Raw genomic sequence first — 27,720 nt, forward strand, 5'->3', positions numbered from 1 at the left:
TTGTGTAGGTGATTAAATTATCACCTGTGCAGTACAAGGAAATCCTGAAAACATGACCTGTTTGCAGCCCTCGAGGAATGCAGTTTGACACCCCTGGCTTAGGGTACGTTTTAGAGCAGGAAGAACGAAACTAGTAATTTAGATATTTTACTCCGAAGATAAGGCGGTGTTTATAAAAAATATTACAAGGATGTTACAAAAGAGACAATTGAAAAAATATGTACAAGCAATTATAAAATAAGATGGAATAAAGAAAAAAGGTAAAACTCAAATGTTCTCAGATCATTGCAGACAAAACCATGCTGGCAGGCAGAGCCCAGATGTCCCAGTGCATAGTACAGCTCCTCAGGCAAAAAATTGCAGGCTGGGTTAAGTGTAGAGACTTATAAACTCCAGCCTCCTGACATCACTAAAGGGCTGGTTAATTATATTTACTGAGGTCAGAGATATTTACATTGCAGACCCTGGAGACAAAAGAAATTCCCGACTGAGAAGGGAGGGACAACAGGTGGCTTTGCAGGATTGGTCACCTGCAGTTTAAAGCCACACCCTGCTCACACACTAGCTTCAAGCTACCCACTGTCTGCCATAGGGCTGGTTTGTTGTATTCAGGGGGGGAAGAGAGAGGGGATTTACAGCTGCCATGTGCTTTCAGGACCATGGTCAGAAGTCCAGAAATTCCTCAGCTATGGCTTTTACATTATCGTGACATACATTATCCTCACAATCGTATTAACCTGGGAAGTGTATTCCAAAGAATTGTCGAAGCACATGAAAAGTCTTGGAGACGGGAGTGGGAGGTTTGATTATTGAGGATGTTAACTTCAGCTCATTAGCAGAACGGAGAGCACGGGTAGGGTGGTAGACTGAGACAAGGGAGGAGATGTAGGGTGGTGCTGAGCCATGGAGTGCTTTGTGGATGAGGGTATTAGTTTTGTACTGGATTCTGGAGTGGATGAGTAACCAGTGTAATGACTGGCACAAGGTAGAGGCATCAGTGTAACGGTTGGTGAGGAAAATGATCCTGGCTGCAGCATTCAGGACAGATTTGAGCGGGGAGAGTTTGTAAGAGGGAGGCCGATTATTAGAGAGTTACAATAGTCCAGACGAGAATGAATGAGTGAAACAGTAAGAGTTTTTGCTGAGTCGAAAGTAAGAAAAAGGCGAATTCTAGAAATGTTTTTGAGATGCAGATAAGAAGAGCAAGCCAGTGATCGGATGTGGGGGGTGAATGAAAGCTCGGAATCAAGTATGACCCCAAGGCAGTGGGCATGTTGTTTGGGAGTCATGGTGGAACCACACAGGAAGATGGCAATGTCAGGAAAAGGTAGGTTAGTAGAGGGAGAGAACACGAGTTCAGTTTTTGACAGATCCAGTTTCAGATAGAGGGAGGACATGATGTTAGAGACAGCGGTAAGACAATCACTGGTGTTTTCTAAAAAGGCAGGCATGATATCAGAAGAAGTGCATAATTTGGTGTCATCAGCATAGAGATGGTACTGGAAACCAAATCTACTGATTGTTTGTCCAATAGGGCCGGTATACAACAAGAAGAGGAGGGGGCCTAGAACTGATCCTTGCGGAATCCCAACAGTAAGGGGAAGGTGAGAGGAGGAACCAGCCAAAGATACAGTGAAGAAGTGGTGAGAGAGATAGGAGAACCAGGAGAGAATGGTGTCCTTGAGGCCGATGGAGAGGAGCATAGTGAGGAGGAGCTGATGATCCACAGTATCGAATGCTGCGGAGAGATCCAAGAGAATTAGCATGGAGTAGTGACCATTAGATTTAGCTGTTAGTAGATCATTAGAGACTTTAGTGAGGGCAGTTTCAGTAGAGTGTAAAGAGCGGAAACCAGATTGTAGAGGGTCGAGAAGAGGGGTATCTGAGAGATAGCGGATAAGACAGGCATTCCAGGAGATTAGAGATGAAGGGAAGATTAGAGACAGGACTATAATTAGCGGCACATTGATTGAGGGATGGTTTTTTAAGTAATGGATGTATGATGGCATGCTTAAATGAGGAGGGAAAGATACCGGAATAGAGAGAAAGGTTGAACATTTGTTAGGTGAGAGGTGACGACCGGGGAAATGGACTGGAGATGTGACAGAATGGGGTCACTGGTGCAAGTGGTCGGGTGAGAAGATTCAAGGAGCCTCATTACTTCTTTTGTAACTGGTTCAAAGTCAGAGAATGAACTAGATGCAATGGGGAGGGAGGACAGTGCATGGTATGAAGGGATTGGGAGATAATTTCCTGTCGGATGTGGTCAGTATTTTCTTTAAAGTAATTGGCCAGATCGTCAGCGTGGAGATCCATGGTTGGGGCCTGCACTCTTGGGTTGAATAGGGAACGAAAAGTGTCAAAGAGACGTTTAGGGTTATTGAACAGTGAGGTGATGAGGGTGTTAAAATAGGTTTGTTTGGAGAGGTGAAGGAAAGAGTTGTATGTTTTAAGCATGAACTTATAATGGATGAAATCTTTAGGTAGATTTCATTTTCTCTACAGATGGTCATCGCACCTGGAGCACCGCTGCAGGAAACGTGTTTGCAGCTTGTGCCACGGATGTCGCCGTCTGTGCCGAGTTGTTCTATGTATAGGAGGTGCAATTTCATCCAAGGCACTTTGCAGGGTTTCATTGTAATGCTTCAGTGCAGAATTGGGACATGAGATGGAGGATATAGGGGCCAATGATGACTGCAAGTTCTTCATCAGTTTCTGGGTGTTAATGGCCTGGATGTTTCTATAAGTGTGGAAAGTGGGGGTGACCTGAGCGGGATGGCAGTTCTTGATAGAGAATGAAAGAAGGTTGTGGTCCAAGAGACGTTAGAGGGGAGTTTGTGAAATCGTCCTCTGAGCAAAGCCGGGAGAAGACCAAGTCGAGGGAGTTTCTGTCTTCATGCGTTGGAGAGTTAGTATGCTGCGAGAGGCCAAAAGAGGAGGTTAGAGATAAAAGGTGAGAAGCAGATGGGGAGAGGGGAAAAGCAATGGGGATGTTGAAATCCCCCATGATGAGGGTGGGGATGTCACAGGAGAGAAAATGTGGAAGCCAGGTGGCAAAGTGATCCAGGAACTGATGGGAGGGGCCCGGAGGACGATACACCACCGCCACTCGCATGGAGAAGGGGATGTAGAGTCTGACCGCATGGACTTCAAAGGAAGGGAAGTGAGGGTACTTGGGGGATAACTTGGAAGGTACATATGGGTGAAAGGAGCAGACAAACGCCTCCACCTACTCTGTTGTCTGATTTTGGGGTATGAGAAAAGTGTAGTCCACTATATGAGAGAGCAGTAGCAACGGTGGTGTCTGACTGCTGGAACCAGGTTTCAGTAAGAGCCAAGAGGTTAAGAGAATTAGAAAGGAAGAAGTCATGGATGAACGTGAGTTTATTACACACGGAGCGATAATTCCAAAGGGCACAATTGAAAGAGGCAGAAGGCATGCATGGGATATTAATAAGGTTAGAGGGGTTTCTTGAGAGTAGCAGTTGGGAGGTTAGACTTGCTATAACATGGGGGCCGGGGTTGGGAGAGATGTCTCCTGTGACTAGGAAGAGGATAGTAAGTGAGCAGATGGTCAAGTGATTTGTGAGAGCATCTCATGTGTTGGATGGTGGGACTGAATGGATCTGCGCTGTTTAGCAATGTGAACAGAGCGTGAGTGCTATACATAGAGGGAAGGACAGCGGTGCCGATATGAATCGTGTGTAAAGAGTTAATGCAAGGGCGGTGAATGTGAGTGAATGCAGCAACTAGGATGTAGATTATACAAATGCATATGGTGAATATTTGTTGTGTTCCGAATGTACAGGGAATAGATTTATTTGTCTTACCTGTCTCATATTGCTTTAAGTTTCTGGTCTTGACGCTTTGATGTCTTCCTGGGTCTACCAGTATGTTTGCCTTTAACAACCTTCCCATGTTGTTTGTATTTGGTCCAGATTTTAGACACAGCTGACTGTGAACAGCCAACATCTTTTGCAACATTGCGTGAGGATTTACCCTCTTTTAGGCCAATTTCACACGTCAGTGGCTCTGGAACGTGAGGTGACAGTTTCCTCACGTACCGGAGCCACTAACACACGTACACATTGAAATCAATGCATCTGTGCCGATGTCATTGATTTTTTGCAGACCGTGTCTCTGTGTGCCAAACACGGAGACATGTCAATGTTCGTGGGAGCACACGGATTACACGGACCCATTAAAGTCAATGGGTCCGTGTAAAACACGTACCGCACACGGACGTTGTCCGTGTGCAGTCCGTGTACCGTGCAGGAGACAGCGCTACAGTAAGCGCTGTCCCCTCCACGTGGTCCTGAAGCCGCCATTCATATCTTCTCTGCAGCAGCGTTTGCTGTAGAGAAGATATGAATAATCCTTTTTTTTTTTGTTTCTCGTGTTTAACATAAAGATCCATGTCCCCACCCACCTCCCACCCCCTGTGCGCCCGCCCACTGTTATTAAAATACTCACCCGGCTCCCTCGCAGTGTCCTGTCCTGGCCGCAGCTTCTCCTGTATCCGGTCAAGTGGGGCCGCCCATTACAGAAATGAATATGCGGCTCCACCCCTATGGGAGGTGGAGCCACATATTCATGACTGTAATCGGCGGCCCCACGTGACCGCTCATACAGTAGAAGGTGCGGCCAGGACAGGAAGCAGCGCCAGCGAGGGAGCTGGGTGAGTATTTTAATAACAGCGGGCGGGCGCACAGGGGGTGGGGACAGGGATCTTTATGTTAAACACGAGAAACAAAAAAAAAAGGGATTATTTATATCTTCTCTACAGCAAACGCTGCTGCAGAGAAGATATGAATGGCGGCTTCAGCACCACGTGGGGGGGACAGCGCTTATCTCGAGCGCTGTCTCCTGCACGGTGCGTGTGGTACCCAGTCGGCACACAGGCGGCACACGTGTGCCACAGAAACGCACAGGCACACGGATAATTCCGGTACCGATTTTTCCGGTACCGGAATTATCTGGACGTGTGAGACTGGCCTTAAGGCCGGCTTCACACTTGCGAGTTTTACGGACGTAAGAGCGCAGAAACTACGTCCGTAAAACTCGCAAAAAATAGGGCACAATTATTCTCTATGCCCCTGCTCCTATCTGCCGTATTTTACTGATCAGTATTATACGGCTTTCTACGGCCGTACAAAATCGCAGCATGCTGCGTTTGTCACCGTACTGCGCAAGAAATACGCCAATGAAAGTCTATGGAAGCGTGAAAAATACGGATTACACACGGACAAGCAGTGTGACTTGCGAGAAATACGCAGCGCTGTTAGAGAGAAAAGCCGGCAATTCAGTGCGGTGTACAGTAAAATCACACTGACAGCTTACAGTCCAATAGGTAGAATAAATGTGTACACATAGAATAGGTATATATATATATATATATATATATATATATATATATATATGTCAGTGAGACACATATATGTATATATATTAATATTTATTCCAGCGCTATACAGCTTGAAAGCCGGTAATTCAATTACCGGCTTTTTCTTTCTCCTTCCTAAACCCGACATGATTTGAGACATGGTTTACATACAGTAAACCATGTCTTCTCTCCATTTTTTTTGCAGATTCCACACTACTAATGTCAGTAGTGTGTATCTGCAAAATTTGGCCGTTCTAGCTCTTAAAATAAAGGGTTAAATGGCGGAAAAAATTGGCGTGGGCTCCCGCGCAATTTTCTCCGCCAGAGTAGTAAAGCCAGTGACTGAGGGCAGATATTAATAGCCTGGAGAGGGTCCATGGTTATTGGCCCCCCCCTGGCTAAAAACACCTGCCCCCAGACACCCCAGAACAGGCACATCTGGAAGATGCGCCTATTCTGGCACTTGGCCACTCTCTTCCCATTCCCGTGTAGCGGTGGGATATGGGGTAATGAAGGGTTAATGCCACCTTGCTATTGTAAGGTGACATTAAGCCTAATTAATAATGGAGAGGCGTCAATTATGACACCTATCCATTATTAATCCAATTGAATGAAAGGGTTAAAAAAAAACACACACACATTAAAAATTATTTTAATGAAATAAAAACAAAGGTTGTTGTAATATTTTATTTTACGCCCAATCCAGTCACTGAAGACCCTCGTTCTGTGAAAGAAAAAACATAATAAACCAACAATATCCTTACCCTCCGCAGATCTGTAACGTCCAACGATGTAAATCCTTCTGAAGGGGTTAAAACATTTTGCAGCAAGGAGTTCCGCTAATGCAGGCTGCTCCTCGCTGCAAAACCCCGGGGAATGAGGCTAAATATAGATCAATGATCTATATTTAGCTTCATTTGCGGTGAGGCGCCCTCTGCTGGCTGTTCCTAGATCGTGGGAACTTTCCTAGAAAGCTCCAGGTCATTACGAGTTCATAGACACCAAATATTTCAAGGTTCTTTTTTATCTAAGTGGTGAAAATTTTTTTCAGAATTTGAAAAAAAAAAATATCGGGCAATTTTCCAATACCGTAGCTTCTCCATTTTTCGTGATCTGGGGTCGGGTGAGGGCTTATTTTTTTGCGTGCCAAGCTGACGTTTTTAGTTATACCACTTTTGTGCAGATACGTTTTTTTCATCGCCCGTTATTGCATTTCAATGCAATGTTGCGACAACCCAAAAAAAAGTAATTTTGGAGTTTTGATTTTTTTTTTCTCCCTACGTCGTTTAGTGATCAGGTTAATCCTTTTTTTATTGATAGATCGAGCAATTCTGAAAGCAGCGATACCAAATATGTGTAGGTTTGATTTTTTTTTCTTTGATTGGAGCAAAAGGGGGGGGGGGGGGGGGTGATTTGAACTTTATATATGTATATATATATATATTATATATATTTTTAAACACTTCTTTTTTTGGGGGGGGGCATGCTTCAATAGCCTCCTTAGGAGGCTAGAAGCATGCACTACACGATCGCCTCTGCTACATAGAGGTGAAGCACACATCGCCTCTATGTAGCAGAAATGCAGCATTGCTATGAGCGCCGACCACAGGGTGGCGCTCAAAGCAATCGACCATCAACAACCATAGAGGTCTCAAGGAGACTTCAGGTTGTTATGGCAATGCACTGATGACCCCCGATCATGTGACGGGGTCAGCGGTGCGAACGCGTGCGGCCGGCGGCGCTTGTTAAATGCCGCTGTTAAGAGTTTGACAGCAGCATTTAACTAGTTAATGGGCGCGGGCGGATCACGGCCACATGTCAGCTGTTTATAACCCCTTGTGAGACCATATGCTGGTGCGGTTGGCCCCGAGTTCCTCCTAATGCAGGACAATGCCAGACCTCATGTGGCTGGAGTGTGTCAGCAGTTCCTGCAAGATGAAGGCATTGAAGCTATGCATTGTATGGAAGTCATAAAGGCACGTGGAGGCCACACACACACACACTACTGAGCATCATTTCCTTGTTTTGAGGCATTTCCACTGAAGTTAGACCAGCCTGTAATTTGATTTTCCACTTTGATTTTTAGTATCGTTCCAAATCCAGGCCTCCATCTGCCTGCAATCATCCATTGATGATTTTTGTGTGATTTTGTTGTTAGCACATTTAACTTTGTACAGAAAAAAGTATTCAATGAGAATATTTCATCCATTCAGATCTAGGATGTGTTATTTGAGTGTTCCCTTTATTTTTGAGCAGTATATATATCACACACACATATATTTTTTTTTCTATGTGTATATACCTATTCTATCTATTCAAATCTGTCAGTGTGATTTTACTGTACATGCACATGATTTGCCGGCTTTTCAAAGGACACCGATGCATAAAAATTGAACAGCACTCGCATGGTCAAACACCGCAATTTTTTTTCTCACACCCATAGGCATGCATTGGCGACAATAGCAGCAAGATGCGATTTTACATGCACGTAGAAAACACTGGAGAAAAAAATATGATGATGTGAGCTGCCCCACAGATTGACACTGGTTCAAGTGCTATACAATGTTTTCTCACATAGCACTCATCCGTATTCTACGGTAGTGTGACGCCGGCCGTAAAATGAGACTCATCACTGTAGCTGCAACCCAGCTGGTGATATCACTGGTTAGGCCGGAGTCACACTAGAGCGTAATACGGACGAGTGCTATGCGATAAAAAAAATCGCATAGCACTCGGACCAATTTTAATCTATGGGGCAGCTCCCATCATCCGTTGTTTTCTCGGCCATCTTATACGTGCGAGGGAAATCACAACATGCTTCGATTTGCACCGTATATCGGCCGAGACTCGCTAATGAATGTGTCTATGGGTGCAAGAAAAAGTACAGCTGAGGTCACTTAGGCTGCGCAGACTCCCCACCTGAGGCCGGTTTCACACGTCAGTGGCTCCGGTACGTGAGGTGACAGTTTCCTCACGTACCGGAGACACTGACTCACGTAGACACATTAAAATCAATGTGTCTCTGCACATGTCAGCGTGTTTTCACGGACCGTGTGTCCGTTTGAAAAACACGGAGACATGTCAGTGTTCGTGGGAGCGCACGTATTACACGGACCCATTAAAGTCAATGGGTCCGTGTAAAACACGTACCGCACACGGATGCTGTCCGTGTGCAGTCCGTGTGCCGTGCAGGAGACAGCACTACAGTAAGCGCTGTCCCCCCAGCGTGGTGCTGAAGCCGCCATTCATTTCTTCTCTCCAGCAAGCTTCGCTGGAGAGAAGATATGAAAAATCTTTTTTTTTTTTTTTGGTGTTTAAAAAAAAAGATCCCTGTCCCCAACCCCCTCCCACCCCCTGTGCGCCCCCCCCGCTGTTAATAAAATACTTACCCGGCTCCCTCCTCTCCTCGCCGCAGCTTCTCCTGTATGAGCGGTCACGCTGCTGGAGAAGAAATGAATGGCGGCTTCAGCACCAGATGCAGGGGACAACGCTTAACTGTAGCAGGCAGGCAGCTTTTCATTCATTCCTCTGTGATTTACAATCAGGGCGGTAGCATTAGCACTGCTCCCGGTTGTAAACTATTTAACCCCTTGAGATGGATTGCAGCATGGGACTTGACTGTACAGCGGACAGGTATGAGATATTGTTTTTGAATTTTCTTTACAGAAGAACGAGGGCTTTGCTTGGATTGAGAGTGTAATAAAGATGTTAAACCTGTGTTTAATTATCTCATTAAAATACTTTATTCTTAATGTGTGTGTGTATGTGTGTGTATTTTTAACCCTTTCATACTATTGGATTAATAATGGAGAGGTGTCTTAATGACACCTCTCCATTATTAACGAGGCTTTATGTCAAATTACAATAACAAGGTGACGTTCACCCTTTATTACCCCATATGCCACCACAACAGGGCAATGGGAAGAGAGAGGCTAAGTCCCGGAATAGGCGCATCTTACAGATGCGCCTTTTCTGGGGTGGCTGGGGGCAGATTTTTTAAAGCCACTGGGGGGGGGGAAGGCAATAACCATGGTCCCTCTCTAGGCTATTAATATCTGCCCTCAGTCACTGGCTTTCCCTCTCTGGCGGAGAAAATTGCGCGGGAGCCCACGCCATTTTTTTCCGTGAATTTATCCTTTAATTTAACACCTACAACTCCAAAATCTTACAGACACACACTACTAACATTATTAGACATATAAAAATCTAACAGATATGCAATGGTTTACTGTATGTAAACCATGTCTCATATACTGTCGGATTCTGTAATGATTTAGCAAAAGCCGTCTCACTGATACAGTATATATATATATATATATATATATATATATATATATATATATATATATATATATATATATATACACAGTACAGACCAAAATTTAGACACACCTTCTCATTTAAAGATTTTTCTGTATTTCCATGACTGAAAACTGTACATTCACACTGAAGGCATCAAAACTATGAATTCACAAATGTGGAATTATATACCGTACTTAACAAAAAAGTGTGAAACAACTGAAATTATGTCATATTCTAGGTTCTTCAAAGTAGCCACCTTTTGCTTTGATGACTGCTGTGCACACTCTTGGCATTCTCTTGATGAGCTTCAAGAGGTAGTCACCAGCCTCAGAAATCACAGGTTAACAGCAGATCAGATTAGAGACCTGGTCAATGCCACACAGAGTTCTAGCAGCAGACATCTCTACAACAACTGTTAAGAGGAGACTTTGTGCAGCAGGCCTTCATGGTAAAATAGCTGCTAGGAAACCACTGCTAAGGACAGGCAACAAGCAGAAGGGACTTGTTTGGGCTAAAGAACACAAGGAATGGACATTAGACCAGTGGAAATCTGTACTTTGGTCTGGTGAGTCCAAATTTGGGATCTTTGGTTCCAACCACCATGTCTTTGTGCGACGCAGAAAAGGTGAACAGATAGACACTACATGCCTGGTTCCCACCGTGAAGCATGGAGGAGGAGGTGTGATGGTGTGGGGGTGCTTTGCTGGTGACACTGTTGGTGATTTATTCAAAATTGAAGGCATACTGAACCAGCATGGCTACCACAGCATCTTGCAGCGGCATGCTATTCCATCCGATTTGCGTTTAGTTGGACCATCATTTATTTTTCAACAGGATAATGACCCCAAACACACCTCCAGGCTGTGTAAGGGCTATTTGTCCAAGAAAGAGTGATGGGGTGCTACGCCAGATGACCTGGCCTCCAGTCACCAGACCTGAACCTAATCGAGATGGTTTGGGGTGAGCTGGACTGCACAGTGAAGGCAAAAAGGCCAACAAGTGCTAAGCATCTCTGGGAACTCCTTCAAGATTGTTGGAAGACCATTTCCGGTGACTACCTCTTGAAGCTCATCAAGAGAATGCCAAGAGTGTGTAAAGCAATCATCAAAGCAAAAGGTGGCTACTTTGAAGAACCTAGAATATAAGACATATTTTCAGTTGTTTCACACTTTTTTGTTAAGTATATAATTCCACATGTGTTAATTCATAGTTTTGATGCCTTCAGTGTGAATTTACAATTTTCATAGTCCTGAAAATACAAAAAAATCTTTAAATGAGAAGAAGGTGTGTCCAACCTTTTGGTCTGTACTATATATATATATATATATATATATATATATATATATATATATATATATATATATATATATATATATATATATATACTGTATATATGTTTTCAAGAATATTTGAGGCCATGGCTCCATTATATGTCCAATTTGCAAGCCAGCGTGAAAATCTCGCCATACGGATGTCACAAGGATACTTTGATGAGAAAAAAAAAAATCACATCCTCGTATTGCACACTGATGACATACAGATCACTGTTCGGGAACATTTCTGCGAATCTCGGCCGTGAAAAACGGACCAATTTGTTATACATTATGTGTGACACCAGCCTTAAAGTGAGAGTTGGCAGAGCGAGCTGCCACACACCTACAGCTCATTTTAAGGCCGGGGTCACATTTGCGAGTGTGTTGGGAGAAACTCACACAAGTCTCTCGCATCAATACCCGGCACTGCCGCCGGCACTCAGACCAAATGCGGCTGCATAGAAATACATGCAGCTAAACGCTCCAGTCCAGAGAGCCGGCGGCAGTGTCGGGTATTGATCCGAGTTTCTCGCATCACACTCGCAAGTGTGACCCCGGCATAACTCTTGCTATCTCAGAATGGATTATCAGCAACAATGATATTCGCATTTTAAGCAAAACGGCTGTATAACTCACATGAGGATTGCAAGCAGTGGTCAGACTGGCCATCTGCTTACTCGACTAGAGTGACAGCATGTACAGTATTTATCTGCTCAGGTTGAGAGAGCCAAAACCTAGTATGAGCATTGCATTGCAATCCTTGTAAGGCTGTGTGCACACGTTGCGTTTTTTTCGCGTTTTTTCCCGATAAAAACGCTATAAAACCACAAAAAAAACGCATACAATAAGCATTCCATCATTTAGAATGAATTCTGCATGTTTTGTGCACATGATGCGGTTTTTTTCCGCGAAAAAAACACATCGCGGTAACTGTAGCATGTTCATTAATTTTGCGTTTTTTTGCGGATTTCCCACTACAAAATGCATTGGGAAGTGTCCGGAAAAAAAACGCAGCAAAAACGCGTCAAAACCGTGGCAAAAACGTGTCAAAACCGCAGCAAAAACGCATGCGGTTTTCTTGCGGATTTCTTGCAGAAAATGTCCGGTTTTTCTCAGGAATTTTCTGCAAGAAATCCTGAACGTGTGCACATAGCCTAAGAGTTATACCGCTGTCTGGCTCTTCCCTAAAGCTGAAAATTTCAGCTTAATGAGCCCTTAATTGCTGCTGTCACTGCTATCTACATCTATAGTTTGATTTCTTTGTCTGTGGATTGGATGAGTTGATACCAACATCTGGTAAGAATTTCATGTAAATAGCACCTTTAGAAATATATTTATTTAGAAAATTGGTGACATGTCCAATACTTATTTTACCCTCTGAATATACTTGACTGTATCATTGCCACCCTGCAAGGACAAACAAGATGTGTCTTTGGCAGAAAAAAATGTCCTAGAAATAATGTACAAAAAAAAAAGATACAGGAATTAGTCAGTTATAAAATCACTTTAATTCCATGGGAATGGTCAAAATATTTTTTCCACTTTGCAAATTAAGTCAGTAACTAGCACTGAATTACCTATACAGGTTTATGTTAGTTACGCAACAATAAAATGAAGTGCAAAGTCTGAATGTTAATCACACACCTGCATATTCTCACAATGCTCAACAATCTACAACCACTTACCCTAAGAATGTAGGATGGAATTTTTTTCTTTATTGTTTCAAACAATGGCAGTATCCTCAAAACACCCAAACTATACTCATGACTATAGTAAAATTAACTGAATAAAACAGAAAATTGCTTTCCAAAATACAGTGACACAATGTGTATAGTCTTCTTCGCGTATCCATAATACATCCATAACTCTGTTCATGAAGGCCTGGCTGCTTATTCCAGGAATTTGTCTTGTTGCATTTTCCCCATTTTGTTTAATTGACTTCTTTCTTGTTGCAGCTCTCCTAAAATAATGGAAAACAGTTTCAGCAAATTCCTGGGTCCAGCTTTATTCAGGTCAAGTGTTATGTCACCAGTCACATGAAGCTTAACCACAGCACATTCTGCAGAGCTGAACAACTTCATAAATGTTGGTGGAATTGTTCTCTACACTTTTACTAAAATAAATAAAAAAAACAAAAACAAAATAAAACTGGAGAACTGAAGTACAACACCCAAAGTGTTGTCAAGAAAAATGAGTTGAGTATGAAAAAAAAAAATCAATCAATCCTATAAGAGGGCTTATCCTTGCTGAAATGCGACATGACTCAAAGTACGACAAATACATAAGGTTTGCACATTTTTAAAACTGTAAAGTCTAAATTTGAAGTGTACAAAAGTTATACAGTATTGAAAAGTGTGCTTTAATGTATTCCAAAAGGCTTATACAAGCAAAAGATTCAATCTGCATGTCCCCAAGACACTATGAGGGACAAAGAAAGCAAATCAGTAAATTACGTGTACCCAGATATAAAGCCACTGAAAAACACAAGTCCTCTGCAGAGTAACAAACCCTTCCTTATACAGAAACAATGATGAGTAAATTATATCACAAAAAAAAAAACAACACACACACACAACACTTGGTCATTTACTTGATAGAAGGCCCAAGCAGTCATAGTTGCTACACAAATAGAGGCATGCAATTAACTATACCCAGGATTTTTTCCAACCCTCCATTATGTTGTTGTGCTCATTAACAGCACTCTTCCATCTTGCTAGTTCATTTGACCACCCGTGGTTTAGTGAACCTAAAGAAATTGGAAAATAGGTTAATAAATATAATGCACCAGTATGGCAGATTCAACATTAGGCATTTGTAGTTTAGGACATGAACCTTTAAAAGAGGTTGTTCCAAGTTTGGAAGGTATCCCCTATCCAATAACTTCCAGATAGTAACATAGTAACATAGTAACATAGTTAGTAAGGCCGAAAAAAGACATTTGTCCATCCAGTTCAGCCTATATTCCATCATAATAAATCCCCAGATCTACGTCCTTCTTCAGAACCTAATAATTGTATGATACAATATTGTTCTGCTCCAGGAAGACATCCAGGCCTCTCTTGAACCCCTCGACTGAGTTCGCCATCACCACCTCCTCAGGCAAGCAATTCCAGATTCTCACTGCCCTAACAGTAAAGAATCCTCTTCTATGTTGGTGGAAAAACCTTCTCTCCTCCAGACGCAAAGAATGCCCCCTTGTGCCCGTCACCTTCCTTGGTATAAACAGATCCTCAGCGAGATATTTGTATTGTCCCCTTATATACTTATACATGGTTATTAGATCGCCCCTCAGTCGTCTTTTTTCTAGACTAAATAATCCTAATTTCGCTAATCTATCTGGGTATTGTAGTTCTCCCATCCCCTTTATTAATTTTGTTGCCCTCCTTTGTACTCTCTCTAGTTCCATTATATCCTTCCTGAGCACCGGTGCCCAAAACTGGACACAGTACTCCATGTGCGGTCTAACTAGGGATTTGTACAGAGGCAGTATAATGCTCTCATCATGTGTATCCAGACCTCTTTTAATGCACCCCATGATCCTGTTTGCCTTGGCAGCTGCTGCCTGGCACTGGCTGCTCCAGGTAAGTTTATCATTAACTAGGATCCCCAAGTCCTTCTCCCTGTCAGATTTACCCAGTGGTTTCCCGTTCAGTGTGTAATGGTGATATTGATTCCCTCTTCCCATGTGTATAACCTTACATTTATCATTGTTAAACCTCATCTGCCACCTTTCAGCCCAAGTTTCCAACTTATCCAGATCCATCTGTAGCAGAATACTATCTTCTCTTGTATTAACTGCTTTACATAGTTTTGTATCATCTGCAAATATCGATATTTTACTGTGTAAACCTTCTACCAGATCATTAATGAATATGTTGAAGAGAACAGGTCCCAATACTGACCCCTGCGGTACCCCACTGGTCACAGCGACCCAGTTAGAGACTATACCATTTATAACCACCCTCTGCTTTCTATCACTAAGCCAGTTACTAACCCATTTACACACATTTTCCCCCAGACCAAGCATTCTCATTTTGTGTACCAACCTCTTGTGCGGCACGGTATCAAACGCTTTGGAAAAATCGAGATATACCACGTCCAATGACTCACCGTGGTCCAGTCTATAGCTTACCTCTTCATAAAAACTGATTAGATTGGTTTGACAGGAGCGATTTCTCATAAACCCATGCTGATATGGAGTTACACAGTTATTCTCATTGAGATAATCCAGAATAACATCCCTCAGAAACCCTTCAAATATTTTACCAACAATAGAGGTTAGACTTACTGGCCTATAATTTCCAGGTTCACTTTTAGAGCCCTTTTTGAATATTGGCACCACATTTGCTATGCGCCAGTCCTGCGGAACAGACCCTGTTGCTATAGAGTCACTAAAAATAAGAAATAATGGTTTATCTATTACATTACTTAGTTCTCTTAGTACTCGTGGGTGTATGCCATCCGGACCCGGAGATTTATCTATTTTAATCTTATTTAGCCGGTTTCGCACCTCTTCTTGGGTTAGATTGGTGACCCTTAATATAGGGTTTTCATTGTTTCTTGGGATTTCACCTAGCATTTCATTTTCCACCGTGAATACCGTGGAGAAGAAGGTGTTTAATATGTTAGCTTTTTCCTCGTCATCTACAACCATTCTTTCCTCACTATTTTTTAAGGGGCCTACATTTTCAGTTTTTATTCTTTTACTATTGATATAGTTGAAGAACAGTTTGGGATTAGTTTTACTCTCCTTAGCAATGTGCTTCTCTGTTTCCTTTTTGGCAGCTTTAATTAGTTTTTTAGATAAAGTATTTTTCTCCCTATAGTTTTTTAGAGCTTCAATGGTGCCATCCTGCTTTAGTAGTGCAAATGCTTTCTTTTTACTGTTAATTGCCTGTCTTACTTCTTTGTTTAGCCACATTGGGTTTTTCCTATTTCTAGTCCTTTTATTCCCACAAGGTATAAACCGCTTACACTGCCTATTTAGGATGTTCTTAAACATTTCCCATTTATGGATGACTAGAAAAACGTCTGCTCAGCCACCCACGGACCTTGAGATCGGGGCTTTGAGGAGCACAGGGTGAATGGAGCAGAGGTCAAGCTTGCACAGCTTCACACCATTCATTCTTAATAGGAATGAATATCACTGGCCTTCCCATTGAGAATGAAAAAGAGCAGGCAGAGGTGCGCATGCTTGACATCTGCTTCAATCACAATCACAAGGGACTCTGCAAAGCACCGTTCTCAAACTTTGGCAAAACCCTTTAAACTTCTCATATATTTTAGCAACAAAGTGCATGCAATACAGTCTTGGTTATTAGAGGTCCACTATGACAACAGAGCCACCTTATAATGTATAATGGTATTTTTAAACCATGTAGCAATGTAAAAAAACAGCTTAAATTGGTCAATTACTGGTGTTACTTAGCAAAACAAAGTTGCAATTTGCAGCCGACACTGCTCAATCATTCATTGAAAAGGCCAGTGGTTTCCGATATATCTTCCTCAGTCTAGAACCTGAGTCTAGGTATGCTAACCGCTGAAAATCAGCACCTACAGATCAATGCATTTGCAGAGATTTGCAGTACACTGGTCTGCAGTACGCCTTGTAGCTGCTGGAATCTTCGGATTTGTAGACATCACGAACACATGACTTTGTGCAGGGCTTACTAATTAGAATAGGCAGGGCTCCAATCTGGCAGACACAAACCACAGACGTGGCCACTGGACCACGGTCTTGCGGATCGATTCACTAATCTCTACTCAGCACTGAGTCACTTATTTTTAGAAAGCTCATTTTCCCCCTTACGCTACATTTTAAATGATGCAGACAACAAAGAACCTGCCATAAGATTTTTACCTGTAGCTCTGATGAACACTTTGGAAGATTTCCGCCCAACTACTGATTCAATTGTACAATGATACTCTGCATCCTTAGAGGCAATATCTCTCACCCAAGTAAGAATGTGCACATTTCCTTCAGCAAGTGGGAGTATAGCTTCCTTAGCACAACTCTCCATTTTTACTCCATCTTTTTCCCAAACAAAATGTACATCTTTTGGACCTAAAGAACAAACAAAGTTCAGATTGAGGTTATAGAACTGCTCACAATCTTTTAGATGCTATGACGGCAACTTTTTTATCCAAATAGTTCAGCATTTATTACACCAACATAGTACTTTATCTGCTTCTTCATGATGTTCTTACAAGCAGGGTCGGACTGGCCCACCGGGACACCTGAGCGTTCTCCAGAGGGCCCCAGGTTCTTGGCAGACTCTTGAGCAAGAAGCAGAGGGGACCTACTGGTTTCAACTGAATGTGCGTGCATCCAAGGACGCACATTCAGTTTAAATGTTTTGCAACACGACCGCAAAAGTTAATGAGGCCGCCGTCATACCAGACACCAGAGACATTTTGTGGCTTACCCTTCTTATGGAGTGTGTCAGTGACTGCCTTCTGGACATCTGTCAAGTCAGCAGTCTTCCCCATGATTGTGGAGCCTACCGAAACAGACTAAGTGACCTTTTAAACTCTTGGGAAGCCTTTACAGGTGTTTTTTGTTAATTATTTTAATTTATTGAGACAATGACTATTGGGTTTTCATTGGCTGTAAGCCATAATCATCAACATTACCGGACATAAACACTTGAAATAGATCACTCTGTTTGTAATGACTCTATATAATATACGAGTTTCACTTTTTGTATTGAAGAACTCAAATAAATTAACATTTTGATGATATTCTAATTTTGTGAGAAGCACTTGTATCCTGTGGAGTCCATGGATCGGTGATAACTTGTTTAAACAAAAGAAGCCTCTTAACGCAAACTGACTTACTTGTACATTCCAGTTGTGGTGTGCGTACAGTAGATGTGCAGAGCCTCCCATGTTTTACAGTCGATGCTCCACTATAACTGGGATAATGGCTAAAATAGCTGTAAGGTGGGCCTCTAGGGTCAATTCCTCCTGTGGGCCCCAGACACTCCAGTACAACCAAGCTTACAAGGCATATAAAGTATAAACAAAGCCAATTTGCATTTTGTAAACTTACTAATGTACCTTTTACACTAAATGCATTAACTCTAGTTATAGGATGGTATCAACTTATCTAAATTTAATTTACCCCTTTACCCCCGAGGGTGGTTTGCACGTTAATGACCAGGCCAATTTTTACAATTCTGACCACTGTCCCTTTATGAGGTAATAACTTTGGAACGCTTCCCGGTGATTCTGAGATAGCTTTTTTTGTGACATTGTATTTCATGACAGAGGTAACATTTCTTTGATATGATTTCTGTTTATTTGTGAAAAAAATTGAAATTTGGCAAACATTTTGAAAATTTCGCAATTTTCCAACTTTGAATTTTCATGCCCTTAAATCACAGACATGTCACACAAAATACTTAAAGAGAATCTTGTCACCTACTTTTTCGTAAATAAACTTCGGCCACCGCCTTTAAGGTACTGTCACACTCAGCAACTTTGCAACGAGAACGACAACGATCTGTGACGTTGCAGCGTCCTGGATAGCGATCTCGTTGTGTTTGACACGCAGCAGCGATCTGGATCCCGCTGTGCCATTGCTGGTCGGAGCTAGAAGTCCAGAACTTTATTTCGTCGTCAGGTCAGCGTGTATCGTCATGTTTGACATCAAAAGCAACTATGCCAGCAATGTTTTACATGGAGCTAACAACCAGCGAGAACGATAAGTGAGTCACCGTTACGTCACTGGATCGCTCCTGCATCGTTCTGGAGTTGCCGGTGTTTGACGTCTCTACAGCGACCTAAACAGCGACGCTGCAGCGATCGGCTTGTTGTCTATATCGCTGCAGCGTCGCTGAGTGTGACGGTACCTTTAGGGGTTTATCTACAGCATTCAGTAATGCTGTAGATAAGCCCCCGATGTATCCTGAAAGAAAACAAGTTAGATTATACTCACCTGGGGGGCGTTCTGGTCGGCGTCACAGGTCTGGCTCCAGGACTTCCCATCTTCATGCGATGACGTCCTCTTCCTTGCTACTTTTGCGGCTCCTGCGCAGGCATAATTCTCTGCCTTGTTGAGGGCAGGGCAAAGTACTGCAGTGCGCAGGGAAAGGTCCGAGAAGCCCAGCGCCTGCGCACTGCAGTACTTTGCTCTGCCCTCAACAAGGCAGATAAAGTACGCCTGTGCAGGAGCCGCGACAGCAAGCAAGGAAGAGGACGTCATCGCATGATGATGGGAGACGCCGGACCCGGACTGTGAAACCCATCAGACCCGGACCGCACCGGACCGCCCCTGGGTGAGTAAAATCGAACTTGTTTTTCTTATGTTTCAGGATACATCGGGGGCTTATCCCCAGCATTACAGAATGCTGTAGATAAGCCCCTAATGGCGGTGGCCGCAGTTTATATATGAAAAAGTAGGTGACAGATTCCCTTAAATGAGTAACATTTCCCACATGTTTATTTTACATCAGCACAATATTGGAACCAAATTTTTTTTTTAGGAAGAGTTAAAAGTTGACCAACGATTTCTCATTTGTACAACACCATTTTTTTTTTTTTTTGCAGGGACCTTATAACATTTGAAGTCATTTTGAAGGGTCTCTATGACCGAAAATACACAAAAGTGACACCATTCTAAAAACTGCACCCCCAAGGTGCTCAAAATCACATTCAAGAAGTTTATTAACCTTTCAGGTGCTTCACAGGAATTTTTGGAATGTGGAAAAAAATGAGCATTTAACTTTTTTTCACAAAGATTTTCTTCAGATCCATTTTTTTTTAATTTCGACAAGGGTAACAAGAAAAAACTCCTTAAAGTGTATACACAAAAGGGATAAAGGGGTACACTGGAGCTGCCTGGACCCTGGGTAATTATTCACACAGTCTTGCTTGTATATATGTATAACTGTTTGTGTTATTATGCACTTGATATTATTTCTATTACCTTGAGCTATGGTGTGCAGAGAAATCTTTTTTTGTTTTTTTGGATTCTCCAATTGAATTTTTTTTATACCTTGTGTGTATACTCTTTAAGGAGTTTCCTAAAACCAAACCCAGCAAAGTCCAGTCTTATTTAAGTGTATTTGTAGTTTCTCATTGCAAGCTGCTGTATTTTCCATACATAATTTTGGACATAATTTACTTATTGGCTCAGTGTTGGCTTGTTTTCCATTTTTGTTCTGTTTGCATCTCCCTTTCTTTTAATTTGTTTTTAATCATGTGTTTCAATAAAATTATTTACTTTTTATATAAAATTTGATTGGAGGACTATAGGTTCTTTCTGATGTCACGGTCCTTCGTGTTTACTCTGTAGGGCACTTATGTTATATTATAAGGTGACATCAAGCCGGCTTAGTAATGGAGAGGCATCAATAAGACACCTATCCATTACTAATCCTATAGTTCTTAACGGGTTAAATAAACACACAGCCAGAATAAAGTATTTTAATGAAATAAAACACCACAGTTTACCATATTTGTTGTTCTGCTAATCCATGCAATGCCCTCGATCTCCTGTAAAAAAAGATAAAAAAAATAAACCAGCAGTATACTCCCTGTTCCCACACACACACATACACGCAGATACACACAGACACGCACATATTCACAGTTCACAGTCTCCGCCCACACTCTTCCTCCTCCCTATCTGCAGCATTTATCGCACGCAACTCCACAGCAAAACCATAGATTTTTACACCTGCAGTTTTGCTGCGGATTTGCCTAACTCAATGGTAGTCAATGGGTGCAGAAACGCTGCAGATCTGCAAAAAGAATGGACATGCTGTGGAACATAAAACCCTGCAAATCCGCGCGTATTTTTCTGCAGCATATGCACAACAATTCTCAATCTCCCATTGACTAACATTGGTGGTGCACTACACTGCGGATTTCATGCAATTCCACGCATCCAAAAACGCTGCGGAAAAGCATCAAAATCCGCAACGTGTGCACATAGCCTAATGCTTCTTTCACACTTCCGTCGGTACGGGGCCTTCACGAAGGGTTGGTGCGACGTACCGACGGAAGTGTTTGCTTTCACACTTCCGTCTGCATTGCCGAGCAGGAAAGATCATGAGAGCGATATTTCCTGCTGGGCATAAGCAGTCTGAAACACTGGATGCGACGTACAGAAAAACGTTCCCTTGAAAGTTTTTCGGTGACAACGGGCCTCCAAAACCCGACGCAACCAGTGCATGACGGACGCGACGTGTGGCCATACATCGCGTCCGTCGGCAATACAAGTCTATGGGAAAATGCATTTCAAAAATCGACGGATTGCGACGTATGCAGATAGACGGAAGTGTGAAAGAGGCCTAAGTGTCTCACGCCTGCTATTCCATGTGTATCTCTCTCCATCACACTCCATGTCTCTCAACATACTACATGTCTCTCTCCTCATCACGCTCCAATTGTCTCACCCCTGCTATTCCATGTGTATCTCTCTCCCCATCACGCTCCAATTGTCTCACCCCTGCTGTTCCATGTGTATCTCTCTCCCCATCACGCTCCATGTGTCTCACACTTGCTATTCCATGTGTATCTCTCTCCACATCACGCTCCATGTGTCTCTCCCCCGCTATTCCATGTATCTGTCTCCCCATCACGCTCCAAGTGTCTCACCCCTGCTATTCCATGTGTATCTCTCTCCCCATCACGCTCCATGTGTATCACCCCTGCTATTCCATGTGTATCTCTCTCCCCATCACGCTCCATGTGTCTCACCCCTGCTATTCCATGTGTATCTCTCTCCCCATCACACTCCATGTCTCACCCCTGCTATTCCATGTGTATCTCTCTCCCCATCACGCTCCATGTGTCTCACCCGTTATTCCATGTGTATCTCTATCCCCATCACGCTCCATGTGTCTCACCCCTGCTGTTCCATGTGTATCTCTCTCCCCATCACGCTCCATGTGTCTCACCCCTGCTATTCCATGTGTATCTCTCTCCCCATCACGCTCCATGTGTATCACCCCTGCTATTCCATGTGTATCTCTCTCCCCATCACGCTCCATGTGTCTCACCCCTGCTATTCCATGTGTATCTCTCTCCCCATCACACTCCATGTCTCACCCCTGCTATTCCATGTGTATCTCTCTCCCCATCACGCTCCATGTGTCTCACCCCTGCTGTTCCATGTGTATCTCTCTCCCCATCACGCTGCATGTCTCACCCACGCTGTTCCATGTGTATCTCTCTCCCCATCACACTCCATGTCTCACCCCTGCTATTCCATGTGTATCTCTCTCCCCATCACACTCCATGTCTCACCCCTGCTATTCCATGTGTATCTCTCTCCCCATCACACTCCATGTCTCACCCCTGCTATTCCATGTGTATCTCTCTCCCCATCACACTCCATGTGTCTCTCCCCTGCTATTCCATGTGTATCTCTCTCCCCATAACACTCCATGTCTCACCCCTGCTATTCCATGTGTATCTCTCTCCCCATCACACTCCATGTCTCACCCCTGCTATTCCATGTGTATCTCTCTCCCCATAACACTCCATGTCTCACCCCTGCTATTCCATGTGTATCTCTCTCCCCATCAAGCTCCATGTGTCTCACCCCTGCTATTACATGTGTATCTCTCTCCCCATAACACTCCATGTCTCACCCCTGCTATTCCATGTGTATCTCTCTCCCCATCACACTCCATGTCTCACCCCTGCTATTCCATTTGTATCTCTCTCCCCATAACACTCCATGTCTCACCCCTGCTATTCCATGTGTATCTCTCTCCCCATCAAGCTCCATGTCTCACCCCTGCTATTACATGTGTATCTCTCTCCCCATCACACTCCATGTGTCTCTCCCCTGCTATTCCATGTGTATCTCTCTCCCCATAACACTCCATGTCTCACCCCTGCTATTCCATGTGTATCTCTCTCCCCATCACACTCCATGTCTCACCCCTGCTATTCCATGTGTATCTCTCTCCCCATAACACTCCATGTCTCACCCCTGCTATTCCATGTGTATCTCTCTCCCCATCAAGCTCCATGTGTCTCACCCCTGCTATTACATGTGTATCTCTCTCCCCATCACGCTCCATGTGTCTCACCCCTGCTATTCCATGTGTATCTCGCTCCCCATCACGCTCCATGTGTCTCACCCGTTATTCCATGTGCATCTCTCTCCCCATCACGCTCCATGTGTCTCACCCCTGCTGTTCCATGTGTATCTCTCTCCCCATCACGCTCCATGTGTCTCACCCCTGCTATTCCATGTGTATCTCGCTCCCCATCACGCTCCATGTGTCTCACCCCTGCTATTCCATGTGTATCTCTCTCCCCATCACGCTCCATGTGTCTCACCCCTTCTATTCCATGTGTATCTCTCTCCATCACGCTCCATGTGTCTCACCCCTGCTGTTCCATGTGTATCTCGCTCCCCATCACGCTCCATGTGTCTCACCCCTGATATTCCATGTGTATCTCTCTCCCCATCACGCTCCATGTGTCTCACCCCTTCTATTCCATGTGTATCTCTCTCCATCACGCTCCATGTGTCTCACCCCTGCTGTTCCATGTGTATCTCGCTCCCCATCACGCTCCATGTGTCTCACCCCTGCTATTCCATGTGTATCTCTCTCCCCATCACGCTCCATGTGTCTCACCCCTGCTATTCCATGTGTATCTCGCTCCCCATCACGCTCCATGTGTCTCACCCGTTATTCCATGTGTATCTCTATCCCCATCACGCTCCATGTGTCTCACCCCTGCTGTTCCATGTGTATCTCTCTCCCCATCACGCTCCATGTGTCTCACCCCTGCTATTCCATGTGTATCTCTCTCCCCTCACACTCCATGTCTCACCCCTGCTATTCCATGTGTATCTCTCTCCCCATCACGGTCCATGTGTCTCACCCCTGCTGTTCCATGTGTATCGCTCTCCCCATCATGCTGCATGTCTCACCCCTGCTGTTCCATGTCTATCTCTCTCCCCATCACGCTCCATGTGTCTCACCCCTGCTATTCCATGTGTATCTCTCTCCCCATCACGGTCCATGTGTCTCACCCCTGCTGTTCCATGTGTATCTCTCTCCCCATCACGCTGCATGTGTCTCACCACTGCTGTTCCATGTGTATCTGTATCTCTCTCCCCATCACGCTCCATGTGTCTCACCCCTGCTATTCCATGTGTATCCCTCTCCCCATCACGCTCCAAGTATCTCACCCCTGCTATTCCATGTGTATCTCTCTCCCCATCACGGTCCATGTGTCTCACCCCTGCTGTTCCATGTGTATCGCTCTCCCCATCATGCTGCATGTCTCACCCCTGCTGTTCCATGTCTATCTCTCTCCCCATCACGCTCCATGTGTCTCACCCCTGCTGTTCCATGTGTATCTCTCTCCCCATCATGCTGCATGTCTCACCCCTGCTATTCCATGTGTATCTCTCTCCCCATCACGCTGCATGTGTCTCACCCCTGCTGTTCCATGTGTATCTGTATCTCTCTCCCCATCACGCTCCATGTGTCTCACCCCTGCTATTCCATGTGTATCTCTCTCCCCATCACGCTCCATGTGTCTCACCCCTGCTATTCCATGTGTATCTCTCTCCCCATCACGCTCCATGTGTCTCACCCCTGCTATTCCGTGTGTATCTCTCTCCCCATCACGCTCCATATGTCTCACCCCTGCTATTCCATGTGTATCTCTCTCCCCATCACGCTCCATGTGTCTCACCCCTGCTGTTCCTTGTGTATCTCTCTCCCCATCACGCTCCATGTGAATCACCCCTGCTATTCCATGTGTATCTCTCTCCCCCATCACGCTCCATGTGTCTCACCCCTGCTATTCCATGTGTATCTCTCTCCCCATCACGCTCCAAGTGACTCACCCCTGCTATTCCATGTGTATCTCTCTCCCCATCACGCTCCATGTGTCTCACCCCTGCTATTCCATGTGTATCTCTCTCCCCATCACACTCCATGTGTCTCTCCCCTGCTATTCCATGTGTTTCTCTCTCCCCATCACGCTCCATGTGTCTCACCCCTGCTATTCCATGTGTATCTCTCTCCCCATCACGCTCCATGTGTCTCTCCCCTGCTATTCCAAGTGTATCTCTCTCCCCATCACACTCCATGTGTCTCTCCCCTGCTATTCCAAGTGTATCTCTTTCCCCATCACGCTCCATGTGTCTCTCCCCCGCTATTCCATGTGTCTCTCTCTCCCCAACACGCTGCATGTGTCTCACCCCTGCTATTCCATGTGTATCTCTCTCCCCATCACGCTCCATGTGTCTCACCCCTGCTATTCCATGTGTATCTCTTTCCCCATCACGCTCCATGTGAATCACCCCTGCTATTCCATGTGTATCTCTCTCCCCATCACGCTCCATGTGTCTCACCCCTGCTGTTCCTTGTGTATCTCTCTCCCCATCACGCTCCATGTGTCTCACCCCTGCTGTTCCTTGTGTATCTCTCTCCCCATCACGCTCCATGTGTCTCACCCCTGCTATTCCATGTGTATCTCTCTCCCCATCACGCTCCATGTGTCTCACCCCTGCTATTCCATGTGTATCTCTTTCCCCATCACGCTCCATGTGAATCACCCCTGCTATTCCATGTGTATCTCTCTCCCCATCACGCTCCATGTGTCTCACCCGTTATTCCATGTGTATCTCTCTCCCCATCACGCTGCATGTGTCTCACCCCTGCTGTTCCATGTGTATTTCTCTCCCCATCACGCTCCATGTCTCACCCCTGCTATTCCAAGTGTATCTCTCTCCCCATCACGCTCCATGTGTCTCACCCCTGCTATTCCATGTGTATCTCTCTCCCCATCACGCTCCAAGTATCTCACCCCTGCTATTACATGTGTATCTCTCTCCCCATCACGGTCCATGTGTCTCACCCCTGCTGTTCCATGTGTATCGCTCTCCCCATCATGCTGCATGTCTCACCCCTGCTGTTCCATGTCTATCTCTCTCCCCATCACGCTCCATGTGTCTCACCCCTGCTATTCCATGTGTATCTCTCTCCCCATCACGGTCCATGTGTCTCTCCCCTGCTATTCCAAGTGTATCTCTCTCCCCATCACGCTCCAAGTGTCTCACCCCTGCTATTCCATGTGTATCTCTCTCCCCATCACGCTGCATGTGTCTCACCCCTGCTCTTCCATGTGTATCTGTATCTCTCTCCCCATCACGCTCCATGTGTCTCACCCCTGCTATTCCATGTGTATCTCTCTCCCCATCACGCTCCAAGTATCTCACCCCTGCTATTCCATGTGTATCTCTCTCCCCATCACGGTCCATGTGTCTCACCCCTGCTGTTCCATGTGTATCGCTCTCCCCATCATGCTGCATGTCTCACCCCTGCTGTTCCATGTCTATCTCTCTCCCCATCACGCTCCATGTGTCTCACCCCTGCTATTCCATGTGTATCTCTCTCCCCATCACGGTCCATGTGTCTCACCCCTGCTGTTCCATGTGTATCTCTCTCCCCATCATGCTGCATGTCTCACCCCTGCTGTTCCATGTGTATCTGTATCTCTCTCCCCATCACGCTCCATGTGTCTCACCCCTGCTATTCCATGTGTATCTCTCTCCCCATCATGCTCCATGTGTCTCACCCCTGCTATTCCATGTGTATCTCTCTCCCCATCACGCTCCATGTGTCTCACCCCTGCTATTCCATGTGTATCTCTCTCCCCATCACGCTGCATGTGTCTCACCCCTGCTGTTCCATGTGTATCTGTATCTCTCTACCCATCACGCTCCATGTGTCTCACCCCTGCTATCCCATGTGTATCTCTCTCCCCATCACGCTCCATGTGTCTCACCCCTGCTATTCCATGTGTATCTCTCTCCCCATTACGCTCCATATGTCTCACCCCTGCTATTCCATGTGTATCTCTCTCCCCATCACGCTCCATGTGTCTCACCCCTGCTGTTCCTTGTGTATCTCTCTCCCCATCACGCTCCAAGTGACTCACCCCTGCTATTCCATGTGTATCTCTCTCCCCATCACGCTCCATGTGTCTCACCCCTGCTATTCCATGTGTATCTCTCTCCCCATCACACTCCAAGTGACTCACCCCTGCTATTCCATGTGTATCTCTCTCCCCATCACGCTCCATATGTCTCACCCCTGCTCTTCCATGTGTATCTCTCTCCCCATCACACTCCATGTGTCTCTCCCCTGCTATTTCATGTGTTTCTCTCTCCGCATCACGCTCCATGTGTCTCACCCCTGCTATTCCATGTGTATCTCTCTCCCCATCACGCTCCATGTGTCTCTCCCCTGCTATTCCAAGTGTATCTCTCTCCCCATCACGCTCCATGTGTCTCTCCCCCGCTATTCCATGTGTCTCTCTCTCCCCAACACGCTGCATGTGTCTCACCCCTGCTGTTCCATGTGTATCTGTATCTCTCCCCATCACGCTCCATGTGTCTCACCCCTGCTATTCCATGTGTATCTCTCTCCCCATCACGCTCCATGTGTCTCACCCCTGCTATTCCATGTGTATCTCTCTCCCCATCACGCTCCATGTGTCTCACCCCTGCTGTTCCTTGTGTATCTCTCTCCCCATCACGCTCCATGTGTCTCACCCCTGCTATTCCATGTGTATGTCTCTCCCCATCACGCTCCAAGTGACTCACCCCTGCTATTCCATGTGTATCTCTCTCCCCATCACGCTCCATGTGTCTCACCCCTGCTATTCCATGTGTATCTCTCTCCCCATCACGCTCCATGTGGCTCACCCCTGCTGTTCCTTGTGTATCTC

The 27,720-nt window shown here is 44.8% G+C and overlaps 1 protein-coding gene across 3 annotated transcripts in view; it reads right to left on the reverse strand.

Annotated features, from left to right (window-relative positions):
* Positions 1-12,314: 12,314 nt before the first annotated feature.
* SEMA4D (semaphorin 4D) overlaps positions 12,315-27,720 on the reverse strand; it is a 160,823-nt gene continuing 145,417 nt past the window's right edge. For 2 of the 3 annotated variants that reach the window (XM_069762242.1, XM_069762250.1), the window contains 3 exons: positions 16,859-17,062; positions 13,650-13,744; positions 12,486-12,958 (listed from right to left, as the gene is read on the reverse strand). In XM_069762242.1, the coding sequence (XP_069618343.1) occupies positions 12,929-12,958; positions 13,650-13,744; positions 16,859-17,062 (329 nt within the window). In that variant the 3' untranslated portion in view covers positions 12,486-12,928. Of the gene's footprint in view, positions 12,959-13,649; positions 13,745-16,858; positions 17,063-27,720 lie in introns of all 3 variants that reach the window. The other variant, XM_069762237.1, reaches the window with a different exon arrangement.

Source organism: Ranitomeya imitator, chromosome 1, assembly GCF_032444005.1.
Source record: "Ranitomeya imitator isolate aRanImi1 chromosome 1, aRanImi1.pri, whole genome shotgun sequence".
Classification (NCBI taxonomy): Eukaryota; Metazoa; Chordata; class Amphibia; order Anura; family Dendrobatidae; genus Ranitomeya; species Ranitomeya imitator.